This window comes from Bos mutus, chromosome X (genome assembly GCF_027580195.1).
Source record: "Bos mutus isolate GX-2022 chromosome X, NWIPB_WYAK_1.1, whole genome shotgun sequence".
Taxonomy (NCBI): domain Eukaryota; kingdom Metazoa; phylum Chordata; class Mammalia; order Artiodactyla; family Bovidae; genus Bos; species Bos mutus.
The window spans coordinates 122,098,916-122,123,578 of record NC_091646.1 but is presented as its reverse complement, the minus strand read 5'-3'; the positions used below and the strand labels follow the sequence as shown (position 1 = coordinate 122,123,578).

General features: G+C 38.0%; 1 protein-coding gene across 5 annotated transcripts in view; it reads right to left on the bottom strand.

Annotated features, from left to right (window-relative positions):
* RPS6KA3 (ribosomal protein S6 kinase A3) overlaps window positions 1–24,663 on the bottom strand; it is a 110,951-nt gene that overhangs the window by 46,576 nt on the left and 39,712 nt on the right. For 4 of the 5 annotated variants that reach the window (XM_070366022.1, XM_070366019.1, XM_070366020.1 and 1 more), the window contains 2 exons: window positions 11,265–11,381; window positions 4,512–4,593 (listed from right to left, as the gene is read on the bottom strand). In XM_070366022.1, the coding sequence (XP_070222123.1) occupies window positions 4,512–4,593; window positions 11,265–11,381 (199 nt within the window). Of the gene's footprint in view, window positions 1–4,511; window positions 4,594–11,264; window positions 11,382–18,430; window positions 18,566–24,663 lie in introns of those variants that run through there. The other variant, XM_070366023.1, reaches the window with a different exon arrangement.

The following is a 24,663-nucleotide window of genomic DNA, read 5'->3' as shown; positions in this document are numbered from 1 at the left end:
GTGCCTCAGCCACCCTGGGTCTGCCCCCGCTCACGGCGCGTGTAGCCACCCTGCCCACACTGCTCGGGCTCTAGGTTGTTCCGCCGGGAACAATCCGAGGCCGGCCCTGGGTTGCATGCACCTCCCAGGTCCAAGTCGCTCAGGGTCAGGCACTCGGGTAGTCCTCAGAGGCGCAGACTCAGTTGGGCCTGCGTTTTGTGCTCTTCCCAGGTCCGAGCAGCTCAGGTGATGAGGTGTTTGGTGAGCGCCAATGCTGTGACTTATCGCCTCCCCGCCACTCGGTTATCTGGGTGTAAAACCGGCGCACCTTCTCAGGCAGATGTTGACCGTCCAGACCCCCAAGAAGTTTTAGTTAGCAAAGAAGCCTGCTTACAGTTTTATAGATAATGTCTCTCTGGGGCTGCGATTGCCCCCTTCCGGCTCTGGCTGCCTGTCACCGGAGGGGGAAGGTCTGCAGCTGGCCATCTCTGTTCAGTCCTTTGTTCCGTGCGCGGGCCTGGCGGTCTTAGGTTAGGGCTGGCTTTTCGCGTGGTAGATATCCCACAGTCTGGTTTGCTAGCCCAAATTATTTCGCTCAGATAGCGCTCAGGGTATTCAGGCCAGATTCTTACTCTCAGCGATGCAGCCCGCGCCGCGCCTCCCTGCCCAGCCCCCGCTTGCTAATGGCAGATGCAGGCGTCTGCGCTGCTTCTCCGCTGGGGGAGTTACCCTAGGGCTCGCAATCTGCGCGTTTTAATTGTTTGTTTATTTTTTCTCCCTGTTATGTTGCCCTCTGTGCTTCCAAAGCTCAGAACAGATTCGGCAGTGACAAGGTTTCCTGGTGTTTGGAAACTTCTCTCTTTTTAAGATTCCCTTCCCAGGACGGAACTCCGCCCCTCCCTCTTTTGTCTCTTTTTTTTTGTCTTTAATATTTTTTCCTACCTCCTTTCGAAGAGTTGGGTTGCTTTTCTGGGTGCCTGATGTCCTCTGCCGGCATTCAGAAGTTGTTTTGTGGAATTTACTCGACGTTTAAATGCTCTTTTGATGAATTTGTGGGGGAGGAAGTGTTCTCCCCGTCCTACTCCTCCGCCATCTTGGCTCCTCCCCCTTTTGCTCTTTTTTTAATTTTTTATTTTATTTTATTTTTAAACTTTACAATATTGTATTGGTTTTGCCAAATATCGAAATGAATCCGTCACAGGTATACCTGTGTTCCCCATCCTGAACCCTCCTCCCTCCCCATACCCTCCCTCTGGGTCATCCCAGTGCACCAGCCCCAAGCATCCAGTATCGTGCATTGAACCTGGACTGGTGACTTGTTTCATACATGATAGTATAAATGTTACAATGCCATTCTCCCAAATCTTCCCACCCTCTCCCTCTCCCACAGAGTCCATAAGACTGTTCTATACATCAGTGTCTCTTTTGCTGTCTTGTATACAGGGTTATTGTTACCATCTTTCTAAATTCCATATATATGTGTTAGTATACTGTATTGGTGTTTTTCTTTCTGGCTTACTTCATTCTGTATAATAGGCTCCAGTTTCATCCTTCTCATTAGAACTGATTCAAATGTATTCTTTTTAATGGCTGAGTAATACTCCATTGTGTATATGTACCACAGCTTTCTTATCCATTCATCTGCTGATGGACATCTAGGTTGCTTCCATGTCCTGGCTATTATAAACAGTGCTGCGATGAACATTGGGGTACACGTGTCTCTTTCCCTTCTGGTTTCCTCAGTGTGTATGCCCAGCAGTGGGATTGCTGGATCATAAGGCAGTTCTATTTCCAGTAAAACTGATGCAGGGACATTATTCTTAGTGTTTTCAAAGGATAGAAAGCTGGGATCGGGGCCATCCAGACGGGCTCGGAGTGTCGAATTCGCGGACTCTGGTCAGTCGACCTGAACAGGCTCCGGCGGGCCTCTATTTTTCAATATTTATAAGATTTTAAATTCTTGATATTGTAAATACTGTTGCAATGAAAAAATGACAAGTACACAAAATCTTCCTTTAAGATTATTTCCTCAGGTTACTTTAGCAGCAATAATGGCTTGCTATACTTAATGCAAAACAGCTTTCTAATTTATGTTGCCATCATATGAAAAAACTCATTATTTTACATGCATTTATCAGAAAACTGAGACATCTTTCCAAATATGGTTTATTTTGTCCCCTTATATAAAATGTATTCTAAGACCCTGTAGGTGGAGGTTGTAGTGTTATTTCTTAGGAACTCCTAAACCAATCATTCCTTTTACATTTATTAGTTGGAATTCTACTGTAAGAAAGAGCTTTCTGTTGTTCTCCATGAATTATTTTATGGATTAACCCATGGATTCTTTATTCAGTGGGTTGTAATCGATCACTATCATTAATTACTGCAATGTTTAAACTGTCCTAGATTTGGCCAGTAGGAGTCTTTTAGTAAATTCCTTATATATTACTATTTTGTGATATCTAAGGCAAATTATCTCCTGATTTCCTATTTATACTACTTTTCATTATATGAAGGGCCAATAATTTTTGTATTGTCAATCTGCTTATAATTTGTGATTTGCTCAACATTTCTTCACAAGTTTTCTAGGATGTGTTAAATTGTAAAATTCAGTTAGATTGTTGTTTACTATGGTATATGGTTTAAGAGAAGACTAACTTTTTTCCAGGTTGTTCAGAAGGATTTCAAGCAAAATTTATAAAATCAGTATTAAACTTCTCATTTTCTGGACATATGCTTTGTCATACAGCACAGCAATTAATATTTTTGTAACAAATACATTAAACTTTAATATATAATACTTCTGTACTATTTTGTCCCACTGGTTTATATACCTATATTATTTCCCCCTCAAAATACATTGAATTATTACTGCTTTCGGAGAAGGCAATGGCACCCCACTCCAGTACCCTTGCCTGGAAAATCCCATGGACGGAGGAGCCTGGTGGGCTGCAGTCCATGGGGTCTCGAAGAGTCGGACACAACTGAGCGACTTCACTTTCACTTTTCACTTTCATGCACTGGAGAAGGAAATGGCAACCCACTCCAGTGTTCTTGCCTAGAGAATCCCAGGGATGGCGGAGCCTGGTGGGCTTCCATCTATGGGGTCGCGCAGAATCGGACACAACTGAAGTGACTTAGCAGCATTACTGCTTTAATAAGCTTTAAGCCTGATAAAGCTTGTTCCTTTCTTCTTCTCTTTTAGAATACTCTTTGAGGCATATGTTTTCAAGTGAAATTTTGAATATTTCAAGGAAAACGCAACAGGAATCTTGAGGATATGGAGCTAACTAGATGACTAGTGGAATACTGAGAATCTTATTAGCCTTCTCTAAAAGAAATTGGGCATGTTTTTCCTTTCCTAATATCTTTTAGGTTTCTCAGAGTTTCATTGTTTCCTTTATATATATTATGCACAACACAAGTGCTGTTATATACATGAAAACAAACTACTTCTGTTGCTTCTGTAAATGAACTCTCTTAAATAAGCTGGAGAAGACTTCTGAGAGTCCCCTGGACAGCAAGGAAGTCAAACAAGCCAATCTTAAAGGAAATCAACCCCGAAGCAAACTTCGGGAGATGGTGAGTAACAAGGAAGCTGGCATGCTGCAGTCCATGGGGTCACAAAGAGTCAGCAACAACTGGATGACCAAACAACAGATGTAGCTGTATAACATGGGATTCCTGAGTATGAAGTTATAAAAAATAGTGACACAGAGTAGGACACTAAGGATATAATTTTAATGCCCTGGTCCCAGCAAGAATCAACTAAGTAGTAGGTCAGGAAGTGGACACTAGATAGGAAAGAAAAAATACATTCAGGAAAGAGCAAAAGAACAGAAGCAATGGATGGTATTTTTAGAAGAAGATGAAATTTCTTGAAATGATGGCAAAATCCAGTGTGAGTTACTAATTGGGAAGAATAACATCAGAAATAGTAATTGATCATCATAAATATTCCTTCCAGAATATTTTAAAACCTTTAGAAAATACAGATAAACTTGAAGAGGAAAAAGAGATGTTAGGAATCAACACATAAAACAATTAGAGGTTATGTGGTAAAAAAAAACACCCAATACTACTTTTAAAAAGGAAGATTTAAGTATTTTGAAATCTAGGTACAATTTTTTCTAAGAGACTGTTTACCTACAAGAACCAATTTGCAGACCAGAAGTCAAAATGTTAAAGTCCTTAGAATAAAAGCTATTGTGTGTCATAAATTAATTAGTACATTTTTAAAATATTAAAATACTAATATGAACTGGTAAACGTATCAAACCTAGTTTTAATATTCTAAACTTCTATTTGCCTAAAACCCAAGAAAAATTTGTCATACTTCTTTCAAAACATGGCAACTCCCATTATCACTAGTCATATGAGTCCTAGTCTTGTAGGAAAAAATCCACTAAAACAAAGTCTAAATTTAAAGATAGTAATAGGAACAGATTCAGAATTTAAGTAACTGGCTGAGAAATCATATGAGATCAATTGAGATTTTTCGTCTGTTCATACTACACGAACACTACACTTACCTTTCAGTGTGGCCTTCTTCAGTACTTTCATGGCGTAAAGCTGTCTAGCATCAGAGCCTGAGATTTTTTTGACTAAGAAAACCTGTATTTAAATAAGAGAAAGTAAGTTTTACAAAGTATCACAAACTATGCTGTTGCTAAAATAAGACTCCTATTGTAATACAGCTTATTAGAAAGATTCTGGTACATTAACTATTTTCCTCAAACTCTATCAATTATAAACACAATGAATTGTAAACAGTGCTTATAACTTTAGGTGTCAATATAAGTGAACACATTTCTTATTGTTATTTGCCAATTCCCTGAAGATCAAATAACATGTAAGACAAGGAAAAATCTTTAAAACATGTAGCAATCAGTCTAACATGTTTAAAGTATAACACAGGTGGTAACTACTCTGCTTTTAACAGAACAAAAATTCTGATTCCATAAAAATTGTTATACAGGAGTTCCCGTTAACCATAATTTTCTGCTGATTCAATTCTGTTGAATAGTCTTTTCTATATAAAAACTGCCGCAATTTCTCATTTACTGGGCAGAGCAATTTATTTTTATTTTTAAATTGAAGTATACTTGATTTACAATGTGTTAGTTTCTGGTGTACAGCAAAGTGATTCCATTTATATATTCATTCTTTTTCATTTTGGTTTACAACAGGATATTGGATATAGTTCCCTATGCTATATAGTAGGACTTTGTTGTTTATCTATTTTATATATAGTAGTTTCTATCTGCTAATCCCAAACTTCTATTCTATCCCTCCCTTATCCTCTTTCCTCTTTGGTAAACATAACTTTGTTTTCTATGCCTGTGAGTCTGTTTCTGTTTTGTAAATAAGGTCATTTGTATCATATTTTAGATTCCACATGTACGTGACATCATAGGATATTTGCCTTTCTCTTTCTGACTTACTTCACTTAGTATGATAATCTTTAAATCCATCCATGTTGCTGCAAATGGCATTCGTTTTATTCTTCTGTATGGCCAAGTAATATTACATTGTGTATACACACTACATCTTCTTTATCCGTTCATCTACTGATGGACATTTAGGTTGCTTCCATGTCTTGGCTATGTAAATAATGCTGCTATGAACACTGGGGTACATGTATCTTTTCGAATCAGTTTTCTCTGGATGTATGTCCAGGAGTGAGATTGCTGGATCATATGGCAACTCTATTTTTAGTTTTTTAGGGAACATCCATAGTGGCTGTACCAATTTACACTGCCACCAACAGTGTAGGAGGGTTACCTTTTTTCCACACCCTGTCCAGCATTTACAATTTGTAGACTTTTTATTGATGGCCATTCTGACTGGTGTGAGGTGATATCTCACTGCAGTTTTGACTTGGGCAGAACAATTTAAAACACTTATACTGAAGAAGCCTACTCATAAATACTTAATGTAAGCTAAGTCAGAACCCTGCTTCCCCATCTTTTAAAAATAAAATATACACATATAACCTAAATATTAAGAATACAATTCCCAGGTATGTAACTGAGCTTCTTGATTTTCCAAATATTTCCAAAATTCAGTGTGAGATTTATGCAAAATGAATAAAGCCTGCTCTAAATAACTCACAGTCATACTGCTGCTGCTGCTGCTGCTAAGTCGCTTCAGTCGTGTCCAACTCTGTGCGACCCCATAGATGGCAGCCCACTAAGCTCTTCTGTCCCTGGGATTCTCCAGGCAAGAACACTGGAGTGGGTTGCTATTTCCTTCTCCAATGCATGAAAGTGAAAAGTGAAAGTGAAGTCGCTCAGTCGTGTCCGACTCTTAGCAACCCCATGGACTGCAGCCTACCAGGCTCCTTCGTCCATGGGATTCTCCAGGCAAGAGTAATGGAGTGGGGTGCCACTGCCTTCTCCACACGGTCATACTATAACATGGCTAATACAAAACTATATATATCCCCTCTACTCATTTTGACCATGAGTTTCATGATCTTTTCCATCAAACTTTTAAACAGACTTGCTAAAGTCTGTTTAAACAGACTTTTAACAGACTTCTTTTTTCTCCTACCCATTCTTTTAACAGACTTCTTTTTTCTCCTAAACAGACTTGCTAAAGTCTGTTTAAACAGACTTTTAACAGACTTCTTTTTTCTCCTACCCATTCTTTTAACAGACTTCTTTTTTCTCCTACCCATTCTTTCCTAGCAGTGCTATTGAGCTGCCACAGATGCTAAGAAGAGACACAACTATAATCAAGGAATAATTCTAGGGTCAGCTCTCAATTATCTGCATCAGCACAGTAGACTATTAGCACAAAATCAAAAACTGATTCATTCAACTGATTCTGGTGCAAGGCAGAGTTCCTCACTTTGAGAAATTTTTCCAAAGACAATGGGCAATGACCTCACTGAAAAGTGCCACAGTGTACACAGAAACCCTGATGCAGGGTATGCTTCTCTGCCTAAATCTTTCCCCTTGTCCCCCTTCACTGGTGAAACTTTCTTTCAGCCAGCTAGCAGTGAGCCAACTTGGGGAGAAAAAGTGTATTCTCAGTCAGGGTGGTTCCTAAGAAGGAATGATGTTCAAATATTAAAGGCAGTCAGAGATTATGAGTATTTCTGATCTGAAATAAATTCTAATTAGGTAGGGATAGTGAGGATTTATATGATATTTATATTTATTCTTAAGAGTCCCTAATCAAGTTTCTTTGGGCCATTCTACAAGAAATATTGTCTTCATGGGTTGCAAGCTTTCTTCACCCTTCTTTGAAAGCACCCTCTTGATACCTTTCAGCACATCTTAGTTTTTGCAAATGACTTTCACAAGGATTTGTAATGCATCATTCATGATAATTTTGGGAAGCAGGCCTACTAAGCAATGTCTATTTTATAGCTGCCCAAGCTAGGGCTTTGAGAGATGAAACAGTTCACTTAGTCACAGTGGTGACATCAGGATAAGAATTGGGCCAGCTACCCAGTTTCAGCGAAAAAGTTGGCTTAAAGTTCAACATTCAGAAAACGAAGATCATGGCATCTGGTCCCATCACTTCATGGGAAATAGATGGGGAAACAGTGGAAACAGTGTCAGACTTTATTTTTCTGGGCTCCAAAATCACTGCAGATGGTGACTGCAGCCATGAAATTAAAAGACGTTTACTCCTTGGAAGGAAAGTTATGACCAACCTAGATAGCATATTCAAAAGCAGAGACATTACTTTGCCAACAAAGGTCCATTTAGTCAAGGCTATGGTTTTTCCAGTGGTCATGTATGGATGTGAGAGTTGGACTGTGAAGAAAGCTGAGCACCGAAGAATTGATGCTTTTGAGCTGTGGTGTTGGAGAAGACTCTTGAGAGTCCCTTGGACTGCAAGGAGACCCAACCAGTCCATTCGAAAGGACTGGTTGTTCTTCGGAAGGACTGATGCTAAAGCTGAAACTCCAATACTTTGGCCACCTCATGCGAAGAGCTGACTCATTGGAAAAGACTCTGAAACTGGGAGGGATTGGGGGCAGGAGGAGAAGGGGACGACAGAGGATGAGATGACTGGATGGCACCACCGACTTGATGGACATGAGTTTGAGTGAACTCTGGGAGTTGGTGATGGACAGGGAGGCCTGGCGTGCTGCGATTCATGGGGTCGCAAAGAGTCAGATACGACTGAGCGACTGAACTGAACTCAGTTCTGTGCTTCTGCTCAGGGCCCTCTTATTCCGCTGCCTCTGGCAGGTCACCAGTCAAGCATAGCAGTAGCAGCAGCAGTCCAAGATGCCATTGGATCTTCTCCCACCAGCATTTCTGACCTTTCTAACTCCCCCATGAAGCTATTCTAGGCTGTGACAGGTCATCCCTGTTTCCTTGGCTTAGATTGGCTTTTGAGGATGAGTAAGAAAGGAGACGCCCTATATTTAATGTTTGCTATTTTTAGTAAGGTATTTAAGTTACTCTTAAAGAAATAAAGGGAGAAGCATGCTAACTCCTGGAAACTTCAATATTATGTTCCCTGAAAATATAATATACTGAAATAAGTCCATCTATTTTGGTTTATCTGTAATAAATTACATGATAATACAATCTCATAGCAGATATTATGAGCTTGAGCTTACATGATTTAATTCTCACTACTACTTTATGAGGGTAGGACATTATTTACTCATTAATTCTTTCCAGAACTATATGCTAGGTACCGTGCTACAGGATCAACACTGAGACATGGTACAAGGCGTGCATGGCCCCTGAACTCATAGAACATATAGTCTAGTGTGGGAGATAGCCAATTAATGAATAACTACTCAAACAAAAGACTGCAATTGTGGTGAGTGCTGTGAAGATGAGGTATGTAATGTTCTGCAAGGGTAAAAGAGACAAATATGATCTAGCCAGGATGGCTGGGAAGACTTCTTTGAGCTCATAAGCATGACAGGAGCTAACCAGAGGAGGAAGAGGTGGGGTGGGACACAGTGTTTCAGGCAGAGGGAACAGCACGTGCAAAAGGCTTTTGCTTACAGGCTGAAAAGGAGGCCCATGTGGCCAGAACACAGGTAGCGAAAAGTATATAAAGCGATGTTGATGAGGTAGTTAGGGGGCAGACTCAGGGGCTCCTCTATCATCTTAAAGAATTCGTCTTTCTCCTGAAAGCAAAGGGAGGCTACCAAAGGGTTAAGGGGATGGAGTACAAGACTAGCTCCTCTTGGCTGCCCTGTAAATAATGGCTTGAGGCAAGAATAAATTTGGGAAGCCCAAGGTAGGAGCCTTCTTCATTAGGTCAGGGAGAAATGGTGGTGGCATAGACTGAAGAAGTGGCAGGGAAAAAGAGAAAACAGGCATGATTTGAGAAATCTTTACTAGATCAACAAAACTTGTGGACAAATCATATTGGTAGAGGTGAGGGGAGAGGGAAGGGTGGGGACTAGAAGGATATGTTAAGAATGGATGCCATTCATAGTGATGGAGAAAAATAAAACAGGAAAGGTTTGGGGGTTAGGGGAAAATCATGAGTTTGGTCTATACACATTGAATTTAAATTGACTTTAAGGTATGCAAAAAGAAAAAAAAAACAAGTAGCTATACATAGAGTTCAGAGCTTGGAGGCACAATCTAGACTGAAGGTGCAAATCTCTTAGGTCAGCTGTACAAGGGTTTTATTAAGATAGTGGACATAGAGAAAGTAATTAGGAGCAGGTAGAGAGTGAGGAGAAGGGAGCCTAGAATGGAACATTGAGAACTTTAATACCTGATGACTGCCTAGAAGAGGGAAATGGTGCTCTAAGAGGTTCAGTAACTTGCTCAAGCACAAATAGCAAGTATGTAGGAAAAAAAGAAAGAGAATCTACCTCTGGCTGACCTAGAGCACAAACTTGCAACGATTATCTTCTTTTGGCTACTTAATCTGTATTTGGATTAAAAATATCATTCTGGGTTTGGAAGAAGTTAACAGCTGTAACAGATTACCTATGTTAGCCAAGAATTGCTAAATAGTCCCATTAAAATACACAAGAGAGAAAAACTGGTGTTGTTTTGAAACTTGCAAAACATGTTATCTTCAAATGCTTCCTCAGCGAGGTGGCAAAGAAGTATTGCATGGTTAAAGTTGAATGCACTCTCAGAAAGTTCCTCTTGCTGAGAAATGTACTAGATAAACAGGTCAAGTAGTAGTGATTATAAAGCTATATTTCCCAAAATGGAGTACAGGAAGTGCTCCTGAGGTATGCAACAGGGGGAAAAATGATAAAGATGTTGCAATTTCAGCTAGTAGATTTGGGAAATATTTTTAGATATTAAAACAGACACAGATATCACTGATTAGAATGCAACCTTTGCATTCATTTTAAAGACAAGCTAGAAGTCCCCCAATTTCATATCTGTAGTGCTAACCCCCAACCCTATTTCCTTGGATGTACCTATTCACTTTCTGCTGGAATTAGGGATATTCCAGAGGAAAGACTGATACGCAGTGTTAGAATGTAACGCAGGATCACCTTCCAATTCTACACGAAGCCTCAAAAAGAGACCAGTGTATCACAGGAACATTTTGTGGTTTTTTAATCATTTGAGAAGTGCAATTAGAGAGGTTGCTGACAAAGGTCGGTTTAGTCAAAGCTATGGTTTTTCCAGTAGTCATGGATGCATGTGAGAATTAGACTATAAAGAAAGCTGAGTGCTGAAGAATTGATGATTTTGAACTGTGGTGTTGGAGAAGACTCTGGAGAGTCCCTTGGACTGCAAGCTCAAACCAGTCAATCCTAAAGGAAATCAGTCCTGAATATTCACTGGAATGACTGATGCTGAAGCTGAAGCTTCAATACTTCGGCCACCTGATGTGAAGAACTGACTCATCTGAAAAGAGCCTGATGCTGGGAAAGATTGAAGGCAGAAGCAAGAGGGGATGACAGAGGATGAGATGGTTGGATGGCAACACCGACTCAGTGGACATGAGTTTGAGTAAACTCCGGAAGTTGGTGATGGACAGGGAAGCCTGGTGTGCTGCAGTCCATGGGGTCGCAGAGTCAGACACAACTAAGCGACTGAACTGAACTGAATACTGTGAAGATAAAATGAACGGAACGCCGTGAAGATAAAATGAACTGAATACTGCCAGTTTACAAAACTTTCTAATGTACTTTTGAATGGCTTTATTCACTTTCTCACACTTATTGACAGTGAGAATTATAAAAACACAGAAAATACCACTTTGTAGGGAGATCAGTAGTATTTCAATAAAATATTTCCATTCCCCATTTGTATGAAATACACATTAATTTCAAAAAACAACTTTTTAAAAAGTACATATTCATGACTTACCTTTCCAAATGATCCCTGCCCTAATACTTTTAAAAGTTCAAATTGGGAAGGATCTGCCTTTTCATGTCCTTCCTTTACATGATGTGTGATTGCAATTTCTTTGATACTGCCTTCTTCCTGTTGATGCAAATATAAGGGGATAAAACAGAGTTAGAGCTACTTCCTCTGGCTATAAATCAAACAATATAAATTTAGTGTATTCATATTAGAAATCCTCAAGTTAACATACATAAACTGCCTTTACTGACCCATCAAGTAAAAAGAGAACACATGCCAAGCAAATATACTTTAAGTTAAATGTCAGAGACAGAATAATACCAGCCAACCACACAGGCCAGTTAAACCTCTACATAACATTAGCACTGAATATTTTCAAGTCTTCATGCTTCCTAATGGAAATAATCAGAATAATTAGTTTCATTGGCTGAGGGCATAGGGTGTAAAGAAATCTGAAAACAGATCAGACTAATCTGCTATGCTCTGATATGTGGCTGTATCAGGTAGAATCAATACTATACACAAAAAAACCTGATTATTGGGGAGAGGGGTTGAAACATATTCCAAAGTAAATGTGGAAATGTCTACCCTCAGCAAGGCCATCTGAATTAGCATGCTGAAATTTATTGTGTTTGAAATATCTAAGTTACTTCCTGTTTCTAGGACAGCCTGAGATCTGAGAGGGGAGAAAGGGATATCTCTAAAACACAACATCAAAAAATATTTAACATTTGGATGGAGGATTAGACAGAAAAAAAAGTGTCTTTCCAGCACGATGGAACAGTAGATGGAACTCTTCATCTTAGAGTTAAGAAAAGGATAGTTAAAGATGGTAGTGGTTTTACTATATTTGAGAGAAGGTGTCAGAAGAGAAAGGCTGAAAGTACATATAAGTATACATATAATTTCAATTATTTATTTACCCTGAGATCAGAAGATTAAATACACCTTATTTAATCAAGACACATAAAAATCAGCCCAAAACTACAATAAAACAAAACCCAACAAAACGAGAAACATAAGCTTGTCACAGACTATTATCATACGCTGTATATTTTAGCACTTTTTTCCTTGGGTTAAGTGGGATGTAATTTATTAGGCTGCAACATTTTTTCATCTTATATTTCATAGCAAATACCCACTACAATTATCTGTCACAAATAAAAATGCAACACAGGCAGGGAAGGATTACTGATTATAACCGTTCTGCATTGTCACAGGCATTCAGAATCAAGCCTCATTCCACAGTGTGAGCTACAATCAGGCCATAGATCTCACAATAAACAGCAGTTACTATTCAAGAAAGATTTCATTTTTGATGACTACCCTTCCTTTCCTTTGAATAACCGCACTAAGCACCTACTATGTATTAAGCACAGTACTGGGAATACCTTTCATTCTATTTCTAGTAACGCTGTCTAGATATAATCCGTCATTACCTTTCCTGTAGGAAACTGAAACTAGCTTGGTCACTCATCATGCCCCTTTTTGCCACTGCCACTCCAATTCATCCTCCTGACAAATTCATTTTCTGAAAGTAGATGCTCCAGTTACATGACCAACTGCTCAAAAACTTCTCCAAGTTTTCCCAAATTAAATGCCGTGCTTCACCTTGGCACTGGAGGTCCTCTGCAACATGGTCTCAACTGCTTTTTCTGGCATTATTTCCCAACATTCCCTTATAAAGTCTTTTGTCAAGCTGGGTTATTTCTGTTTCCTAAATTTTTTGTCTTTAAAATCTAAGTAATACTTACACATGGGTAACAAATCAAATAGTGGCAGAATAGTTTAAGATGAAAAGCAAGTCTCTTCTCACTGCCATACCTAAGCTTTAAAAAAAAAATCTAATTCTTTCTGCACTAACTTTGATAATTTTTTAGTTTATTAACTTTATGACAATGCCTACTGATTTAAAAATAAGATGAAGGACTTACTTATATGCCCCTGCCATCCATCATCTTCTTCCCTACTATCTGATAATTATTTTCACAAAACCCTCTCGTTTTTTTGATAAGTTTTAGACAGGATCCTAACTCTTCACTTTGTAGGAGGGTAATAGTGCCCATACATTCTTTTCCTCAAATTACCCCCCACCTGCTGATAGCTTCTTTGTATTAATATTTAAGGCTGTATTAATATTTAATTTAATATTAAGAAAATTAACATCCTCTCTTGTAACCACTACCAAATTCTTCTTGCTCTCCCCAAAGCCTGATTCTAAAAGCTGAATGCCTATACAAGCAGCAGCATTTTCATGACAATACATTGTTCAAACGAAGGCTAGGAGGTTTATTAAATTTCCTTTCATACGGTCCCTAACAGTGACTTCTGGGACAATTCAAGGGGACTTGAAATCTTAGCTTTTAATCATACTTTCTATTCTTCTGAGAGCCTTTCTTACCTTCCCTCAGGAAGGGTCGTTCTCTAGACCTTGCTGCATAGGTATTATCTCGGGATGTATCGTCAGTGCTTTCCTGGTTGAATTTACTATTTTCAGTTTCCCACGTTTCTCTCTTTCTTAGATCACTCCCTTCTAACTTCCTAAGAAAAGTGATGTGGAAGAAAACTTTCTGGATCTCGCACATCTGAAAATGTCTTTATTTTGTCTTCACATTTGTATAGTTTGGCTTCCTACCAAATTTTAGAATAAAAACAACCTTGCCCAAGAATGTTGGCGCCATTCGTCCACTACCTTCTAGCAGTCAGCGCTGCTGCTGATGCTAGTCTGATACACACTTTTTAGTACGTGACCTGCTTTTTCTTTCTGGAAGTTTTAAGAATTTTCTTTGTTTTTGTATTTCTGAAATTCCACACTAAGTGAGATAAAAATGGTCTCCTCTCCTTCAGAATGCTAGATGCTTGGTAAACCTTTATAATCTAAAGACTTGAATTTTTTAACTCTGGTGGAATTCTAACATTTCTTTGATAAATTCCTTCCAACTACTCTTCAGGGTTTCTCTTTTTACAACAACTCTATCAATTGGACATTGTATATCTGGAATTTAATTCTCATCTTTTTTTCTCCTGGTTTCTGTCTCTTTTCTGAGAGACATCCTTGACTTTATTTTCCCACCTTCATACCAAAGTTTCTATTATGGTAAATCTTGTTTTAAAATAAATCTTCAAATCCTTCTTTTCTCAGCTTCTTTTTTTAAACAGCACTTTCCTCCACTCCCCTACCACATCCTCTCCAAAATGGATGCAATCATTTTGAGGATATTAGACTTTTAAAAATTTTTTTCTAAATTGGGAGTGCAGAGAATATAAAAATCGTCCTTGGGGGTAGAGAGAAAAGATCAATGTCTATGGCTCAAGTTCCAAAACCTTGCCACTGTTCTATTCCCAACACATTTTTCTTTTCCTTCCCAGTTGAAATTTTTACTAATCATATCAGTAAACCATTTTCTATCTACTTTTACGTATAAGTGAAGTCACAGTAGCATAATAGGCATGATATCCTTGGTTGGTATCTTGATTCCCAAATTGTGCTTTATGTTAGAGTCTTTCCAAGTTATTGGACCATGAATATTTCAGAAATGAACTTGAGGTTCAATTAGGACGTTATACTAATGCTTGGGCAATCTTGGATAACAGGAAAGCAACAGCGTGCTCTTCCAGCTCATATTTGGAATCCAATGAGATAGATGCAGGGAAGAATATCAAATTTCTGAAGATATAGATAACCAAGGACAGACTGACATTCACATGTGACAAACCTATCTTTATGTCACTAAATCAACTGTTACTGAAATCAATCTGTCATAGGAAAACATAGAATTACAGCTTGATAGTTTGTAAAATTGTGTTTTTGCCTTTAAGTATACAGTGAAGCAACTATAATTTTATGGGAAAAGAATTTTGTCAATGAGGTAGAGGAGAACTATACATTATAACCATTATAATTTTTCTGTGAGGCTCACATTTTTACATTTTCTAGCACAACTGCACTTTAACTGATATATGGATATCTGCCCATTCATTGGAGAAGGCAATGGCACCCCACTCCAGTACTCTTGCCTGGAAAATCCCATGGGCAGAGGAGCCTGGTAGGCTGCAGTCCATGGGATAGCAAGAGTTGGACACGACTAAACGACTTCACTTTCATGCATTGGAGAAGCAAATGGCAACCCACTCCAGTGTTCTTGCCTGGAGAATCCCAGGGACTGGGGAGCCTGGTGGGCTGCCGCCTATGGGGTCACACAGAGTCGGACATGACTGAAGCGACTTAGCAGCAGCAGTAGCTGCCCATTCATTATCACAAAAACTTAGCTTGCGTATTTAAAAAAAGTTGTAACAAATTTCATATTTTTATTTTTACAAAGTCCACATTTATTTGATAAAGGTGTACTTGTAGGTAAAATTGTGAGGCTGGCAGCTGGTCTACATCACAATCCTGTATCCTTCATCTACATTCCCCGCACTTTCAGACACTTGGCACTCCAGCCTAGGTGTTCAATCCTCTCAACTTATGAATGGGAATTAATTCATTCATCCATTTAAACATTTATTTATTGAACACCTAATACATGCCAGGCACTCTTCTAATTGTCTGAGACATATGATAAATGAAACAGAACAAAATCTTTGCTGTTCTGGGAGAGACCTAATAATAATAAGTAGTAGTAGTATTACTACTAGTAATAGTAGTTATAGTAAGTTCATCTTAGAACATGATACATACTGTGGAAAAAAGATATTAAGTTGGATAAGAGGGATCAGAAGTGCATGGATGGAAAGAAGGCCTTGCAATCTGAAATAAAAACACCAGGGCAGGCTTTACTGAAAAGACGCTATTTCCTGAAGGAGTTGAGGGAGTCAACCATCTGGGGGAAGAGCATTCCAGGCAAATGGACAAACCAGTGTGAAGGCCAGTGTGGCGCACACAGGGAAACTAGTGTTCGGATCAGAGAGTGAGAAGGAGAGGAAGAAAAGGAAAGGTTCAAGAGGGGACTAAAACTCAGGCAGCTCTTGTACTTTTCCTTCGTGACTGCCTGGTCCTGATGGAAGTGTTTCTGATCTATGACATATTCTCTTAGGGTCCTTCCTTTTTGTTAGAAGGCAATTCAGATTATGGGCCCGGCAATGGCAACCCACTCCAGCACTCTTGCCTAGAAAATCCCATAGACGGAGGAGCCTGGTGGGCTGCAGTCCATGGGGTCGCTAGGAGTCAGACACGACTAAGTGACTTCACTTTCACTTTCCACTTTCATGCATTGGAGAAGGAAATGGCAACCCACTCCAGTGTTCTTGTCTGAAGAATCCCAGGGACGAGGGAGGCTGGTGGGCTGCCATCTATGGGGTCGCACAGAGTCAGACATGACTGAAGTGATTTAGCAGCAGCAGCATGGTGCTAGGTATTAGCAATACTAAGATACTGAAAAGTAACTGCTCTTCAGGAATTTACCCAGGGTTTCAAAAACGTACTACTGGGTAAACACTTGTTGAGATATGACCCTGATAGATAAAACAAAGTCTGTTCAGTTAAAAAAAATTTGTAATTTTTGGAATTTGTAAAGAGTATCATTTTAGACATTATAGAAAAATGGCAGAAGAAAATTCATGGACAGATGGATCTTTTGGTGCTCCTTCCGTCACAGAGAAAGGTCACTTCATTTGTTTCCCAGGACCAAGAAAAGGTCCATAGGTTTTGTCTTAAATGGTCTTTGAGGTCTTTCCCTTAATAGGGAAAAATTAACTCAATGTTTCCTTTCAAGTTGAAAGGGAAAAAATAGAATTTTGTTCTTAAAATGTTTTTTTAAAAGGATTAAAGGAACTGAAATTGATGCTGCCTACCTGAGTTATAGAAAACATAATATTTTATCATCCAAACATCAAAAAACCAAACTGGGTGACATTAACTGATTTTAAAGAGTGATTCAACATTTGGCATTATGCCCTGCCTTGTATACATGATTTCCTTTTTCCTCCCCTCCCTTGAATCAGGAAGTGTGTTCTTAAGGCATTTGTATTTTTAAAATTGTTTTTAATATCAGAAAACATTGTTGAAGCTGGAAATAAAACATTTAAATATTCCTTAGTAAAAGTCAATACATAAGTATTTTCTACTCATGGATATGTAATCATTTTGTGGCCTATCATAAAAAAAAAACTCTGACAAATGAAATTATAAGATTATATATAATCCAAAATTAAACACTGCTTTCTATATAGATACTTATAGTTCTATAATATACATTTTTTTAATTTTAAAAAGATATGCTAATTTTTTGGCTGTGACACATAATTAGGCTGCTTATTCAAGTTGTGGTGAGAAACTACATTTTAATTTATTCTAGATTACAATTTGACCAAATCCAATTTACTTGATTTGCTAATGAATAATAAATATGCTCAACATTTCTCATTTAATCAAATTCTTTAAGAGAGTATTCCAACCAGTTTCTTGAATCTATGCTTGAAAAAAGAGCATTGCTAGTTTCCCAGACTAATATTCTCAATAACTGCTGCAAAGAGCACTAAGTTTTCTCCCAGTCGGGAATCCTGATCAACAAATTTAATTCTCTTTAAAAAGCAGGAGGACAGCACAATTCTCATGGGAAAATATCAAGTTGATTTTGGCATGCTTTTAGATTAAATACAATGCAAATTATCATTCACAAACACATTTTAACAAAGTTATGCTTTAAAAACTGTGCCTACTCCAAGATAAAATTACCTGCTTAAAATATAATTGATTAAAAACTTCAAATTTTTGAAAGAACTAATTTCAACAAAACTCTGCTTTTAAGTTCTTGACTTTAAAATAAGACATTCTCCTACAATGTTGCTTTCATTATTATTACATGGTAATCTTGTAAATATTAGTACGTTTCCAATTTTGTTCAGGCCTAGTTTAATACTGAGAGTTACAGTCATCTGTTTTATAATACAAAATTATACACACTAACAAGATAAAAATTACTTTAGCACTAAAAAGCCAATGTAAAATAACTGTAGAAAATACACAGAGTTGAAATGTATAATATAAATAGCTGGTTTACTTTAAGCAAACAGAAATAGCATCCTTTAAATGTTCCTTAAGAACTGGTTTTGAATTCTGAAAAGCTACTTAAAAGAACATATAAAGTAAAATAATTGTTTAATTAGTGTAATTATACTTAGCTCCAACCGAAACATTTTAGTCTTTAAAGAAGTTGAACAAAGCTTACCTGTATAGAGCGAACACGAAAAGACAGAAATTTAAACATGGCTACGAAACCATGATGGTGATAAAAGAATTTCTGACGGTAAAACTTAAGTTAGAAAGGGAAGGCCAAGCCCCTGCAAAGTTTTTCCCTACCAGCTGTTCCGGCAATTAGAAAATTTCCTGTCAGGCGGGTCCCGAAATGCTAGAGAAAGAGGCCTGACAATTTTCCTGTGGTAAAAGAAAGGAGAACCGTAATGGCGAGGGCACTAATGTAGCTGATAGGTAGGGAGGCCAGAACAGGAAACCAAAACAGATTTGCTGATAGCAAAATCCTGTTGAAATGTTCATACGCCTGGTTCCCAGAAATCTGGATGACTTTCACAACCAGTAAAATGAACATTCTTTTATTTCAGAATCCTGAGATAGGTTGGTATTTCTTAAGGTATTTCTTAACTATATGACACTTTAAAAGCAACGGAAACTAGTCAGCACTGCTAAAATAATAAGTCATCCATTCACATGTGAAATTTTACCCTGTGTAATGTTTATACACACACTCCAAAAGACAGTTTCAAGACTACTTTAAGGTCACATGTAGACATGTAATGGGTGTTCCCTGTCAACGAGGAAGAGTTTCCGAACTATGGGAAGAAAATGACCACATGCAAGAAACTTTTTGATTGTGATGTAAGGACAGATTCTTCCTATCTTAAATGAAAGTAAATTACATTTAAATTCTTATTGGTTTCCTAACATCAATTATCAACCAGGTTAAAGACTTCAAGGCCCACAGTTAAAATTCACATTCCTAGCTGATAAAATCTAAATTAAAAAAAAAAAGTCCACTCCCTGGGTTATTAGTGAGCAAAAGGAACATTTACTGAAGTAAATCTGGAAAAGAAAGAAGGTTGAAACTACTGTACAACCCCCTACTCCATTTCATCCTCAAATAGCTTCCAGAAGTTCTTCTAAGGTATTTTTGCTTTGAGAAATATTTTTTAAAGTATGCCAGTATTCAGACATGATCACTGAGACAGTGTCATTTAAACAAAACCAAACGACAGAAGCATCAAGATCTGTGGGGAAATACTCTATTTAACGTACACAATCTATGTGGAACCAATAAAAACCTCAAATGTTAATCTACATAACCTGTACCGATTTCATAAAAATCACCGAATTTTCAAGAACTGAAGAGCATTTAGAAATCAGCAGGTTTGCTCCAAGCATGAAGGAACTACGGTGAAGGGAGGCACATATTTGATGACAGAGCTACCTACCATGAGAGCTCAGTGCTGCTGTCCTGTATTGAGCAAACATTAGAGGGCCTATTAGGTGTTTGGAGAAGGCAATGGCACCCCACTCCAGTACTCTTGCCTGGAAAATCCCATGGACGGAGGAGCCTGGTAGGCTGCAGTCCATGGGGTCGCTAGGAGTCGGACACGACTGAGCGACTTCACTTTCACTTTTGACTTTCATGCATTGGAGAAGGAAATGGCAACCCACTCCAGTGTTCTTGCCTGGAGAATCCCAGGGACAGGGGAGCCTGGTGGGCTGCCATCTATGGGGTTGCACAGAGTCAGACATGACTGAAGCGACTTAGCAGTAGCAGTATTAGGTGTTACAGATACCATGTGAAAGGCCACGGCTCTTTCTGCTAGATCAAATTTTTATGGCCATGTTCTATAAATGACCTAATACAGTTGAAGAATTAAAAAAAAATTACTCCATTAGAAAAATTATTCTATGTAACCAAACATATTAGAATCACCTGGGACTCAAACAAATAGCCAAGATAAAATTTTCAACTGTGCCTGGGAAACTGCATGTCTCTTGATTAAAAATGCATATCTTAGTTTTTCAGCAAGGAAAGCACTTAAAAAGTTTTCCATCAAAAAAAAAAAAAAGTTTTCCATCAGAACATAAACCCTCCCATCTCCCAAAATCAATTACTTAAGGCTCCTTACAATACTGCAAAAGGGCAGCAAGGCCAGGACAATCACCCAACACTGAACCAGTCTCTCAACATGAGGTGCTTCTTAAGACTGTCAAGAAGAGGCAAACGTCATGGTTATTCTACAACCAACTAAGGTGCACAAAACAAAACAGGAGTGTCCCCATACAGAGCAGTCACCAACTCTACTCTTGTAACATTTAAGAACAGGAGCAACCAAATAACCTTTTTTGAATTTAAAGGGTTGGTCTAAATTGGCTTTAATGACTAGTGATGCTCAGGTTAACAATTCACATTTTACTGTGAGTTATGCTTTTTAATATTACCCCTAAAATATAAAGCAATATTTCAGACACCAAAATCTGAACTAAGTCTTCCTCAGTTGAAATGATACCTTAATTAAAACAGCATGGTACTGCTGTATAAAAGATAAGCATAGCGACAGAAAAGAATGGGACGCTTTACCTCTGAGGGAGATGTGGTGGTATTTGGCTACCTGTTTAGAAAATGCAAGCATAAAGGAAAACATTGATACAAATTTGGTTATAAAATTTAAAAACTCCTTTACATCAAAAGGCACCATAAACAAAGTTAGAAGAGTAGCTCAATATATATCATTGAACAATTGCTTTACTTGGGTGTTAGTTATCTCCTAACCAGAACAAAAGCTCTTAAAGTCCTTCAGGACATTGTTTATGGCATTTATCAGTGTTTAAGCATATCCCATTGTCCCTACCAGATTAATCTTTGGAACAGGCACCATACTTGCTTGTATCCTTATAGCAAACACCACATAGGAGAAACTCAAATAACGGCTGCCCAATTAAGTATCATATACTGAAGTCTGAAATGGACACTACTTGTGGTTGTACCCATGAAACTAGATACTATTGTTAATATTCTCCTGCCTCTAACTTTTAACTATCTTTAAATTTATCTTTTAAAATTTTCAGCTAGTTTTTTATTTTTATGTCTTATTGGTTTTATCATTCACCTTATTAAAGTAACTTTCATTATAAAAATTATGCATGTCCAGGATAGAAAGCTTAAATAATAAAGATAAACAAAAAGGAGAAAAACAAAAGAGGGGAAAAAATTCACTATGTCAATGCTTTCTAGTTTTTTTCTTTTTTTTTTTTTTTTTTCTCTTTTTTTAAAAATTTTATTTTATTTTTAAACTTTACAAATTGTATTAGTTTTGCCAAATATCAAAGTGAATCCGCCACAGGTATACATGCACACACTTGAACCATACTACAGAATATTATCATTTTTTTTTCTGTAGAGGGTCAGAAAATACAGCTTTGCAAGTCATACTGGTGTCAACACCGCCACTGCAGCAGGAAGAAGAATGGGTGACGTTGTGTTCCAATAAAACTTCATTAACAAAAATAGGGGGCAGGTCTCAGGTATAGTTTGCTGACTCTTGTTTTCTATTATTAAATCAGCCTCAATGTGTCACTAATGACTGCAGAGGATTCTACTATATAAATTCCCTGGGGTGGTGGGTATTTGATCTATATCACTGGAATGTCTCCATGTTTTGTGTACATTCACAGTTTATCAGAAATAATTTCTATAAATGGCACTGTATTTCTAGAGGTAGTGCATTCGAAGTTGCTTCAGTCATGTCTGAATCTTTGCAACCCTATGGAATGTAGCCCACCAGGCTCCTCTGTCCATGGGATTCTCCAGGCAAGAATACTAGAGTGGGTTGCCATTTCCTCCTCCAGGGGATCTTCCCAACCCAGGGATAGAACCTGGGGATCCCATGTTGTGGGCAGATTCTTTATCGATTGAGCCACCAGGGATGGAACCTTCTAAAGGAGTATACAGCATTTTAAAGTTTCTTGATCCTAACTTATTTGGCAAGTTGTCCTCCAGGAAGAATGTAAATAATAATGAGAGAACCATACCAAGACCTCAGGCAAGGGTAAACTACAGCCAAGCAGGGGCAGTCAAGGGCTAAATCTGGTCATGCCCATCACTATTTACCTAACAGCTCCTGCTGGTTTTGCCCTACATAATGGCTACCACTGACATGAGTGGTTGCCACAAAGCCCACGTGCCACAAAGCCTAAAATACTCACTACCCAGCCCTTTATAGACACAGTTTGCTGACTCATGGTCTTGAGTCTTCCAACAGAATGAGCAGCAAATGCAAAAGCCCTGAGATTAGGAAATCAGCTTAATGAACTCAAAACACAAAGGAAAGACCTTGGTGGCTAGAATGTGTGAACACCAAGGAAAGAGAAGGAAATGGGGAGGTAGGTTTGGGCCACATCAAGCAGGGTTTTACAGACTATTAAGAAGTTTGGATTTGATTTCCAGTGTAATGGGAAGCTAAACTGCCTCATTTTAGGCAGCAGCATCAATACTGATTCCCAAAATCTGTAAGCCCTTTTTGGCTTTTTCCTTTCTAATCTAATTTCCTTCCCCTTCATATTTAATCCATCAATAAATTCTACATATTTTATCTCTGAAATATACCTCAAATCTGTCTGTTTCTATTTCCTCTGACACTGTCAGTACAAGCCATTATCATCTAGTGCCATCTAACTGATTTTCCTTTTTCCAAATTTCTCCTATATAATCCTTTTTATTCACAGCAGCCAGAATAATTTTAAAACAGAAATCAGGCTGGGTCATACCCCTATCTAACATGCTTCAATGGCTTCGAATTCCAGACTAAAACTCAAATTTCTCATAGTCTATGGAGCATAAAGCAAACATTAATAAATGCTACCTTGATCCTAACTTGGGAATACACTCAGAAAATCATTCAAATACAGTTATCAATATTTGGGTTTAGACATATTTTAATCATGATAATATGAGACAACTTCCTCTTTACTAAAAGAAGAATGAATATTGAATTTTGTAAAGTGTCTTTTTATTATCTATTAATATAATAAACTTAGTTTTTCTCCTTTGACTCACTGATTTGATAACTTAGATCAACAGATGTCCTAATATGCTTGCATTTCTGGGAAAATTCCATTGCTTTACTATAAATCTGTATTTGATTTGTAAATTTTTAGAAGGACTTTTGCATCTGTATTCATAAATTAAATTGGCACAATTTCCTTTTCTGTGTTCTTTCATTTTCAGGGCTCTGCTAACTTTATAAAACAGTCTAGAAGGTGATACAAATTTTTCATATGTTTTAGGACAATGGCAGTACATATTAGGAGAAGGCAATGGCACCCCACTCCAGTACTCTTGCCTGGAAAATCCCATGGATGGAGGAGCCTGGTAGGCTGCAGTCCATGGGGTCGCCAAGAGTTGGACATGACTGAGCGACTTCACTTTCACTTTTCACTTTCATGCATTGGAGAAGGAAATGGCAACCCACTCCCATGTTCTTGCCTGGAGAATCCCAGGGACGGGGGAGCCTGGTGGGCTGCCGTCTCTGGGGTCGCACAGAGTCGGACACGACTGAAGCGACTTAGCAGCAGGAGCAACACATATTCTTTAATAACTTAAAGTTCTCCCTTCCTATGGGTAAAGTCATAGTTTTTCCATATTTTCCTAGATGAAATCATTCAGGTTTTCTTAAAAAACACATATTTCAGCAAGACTTTCATATTGGCATAGAGATATACTTCATATGAAAGTGAAAAAAGTGTCAGTCACTCATTCGTATCCAACTCTTTGTGACCCCCTGCACTGTAGCTCACCAGGCTCCTCTGTCCATGGGATTTCCCTGGCAAGAATACTGGAGTGGATTGCCATTCTCTTCTCCAGGGCATCTTCCTGACCCAGGGATTGAACCCGGGTCTCCTGCACTGCAGGCAGATTCTTTACTGAGTCACCAGGGAAGCCCATACTTAGTACACTATTATGTTTTTTTTTTAATCAAATTTAAGGAAAACTTCAAGCTTACATAATAGAATAGTATAACAAACCCTGATGAATCCAGCACTCAACTATAACGATTATCAACTCATGGCCAATTCTGCTTGAAATACTCACTTCCCCCCACTCTCATAACTAATTATTTTGAAGTAAATCCCAGACATTATAATATTTCATCTGTAAATATTTCAGTTGTTATAATGTTTTAATCTCCTTCCTATCTGTGGTTATATCCTATTTTGCTTTCCTAATGTTGTGCATTTCCTTTTGTTTCTTATTTTTCCTGTTTTCTAATTCATCAATTTTGGAATTTAAATTCTTCTCTGGCTTTTTATAGGTTTACTGTGTAGTTCTTTTTCCAGTTCATTCACTGAATTCTCAATTCCTTTATTTGAATTCTCATTAATAAACTTTTTTCAAGTATAATTCTAACAATATTATTT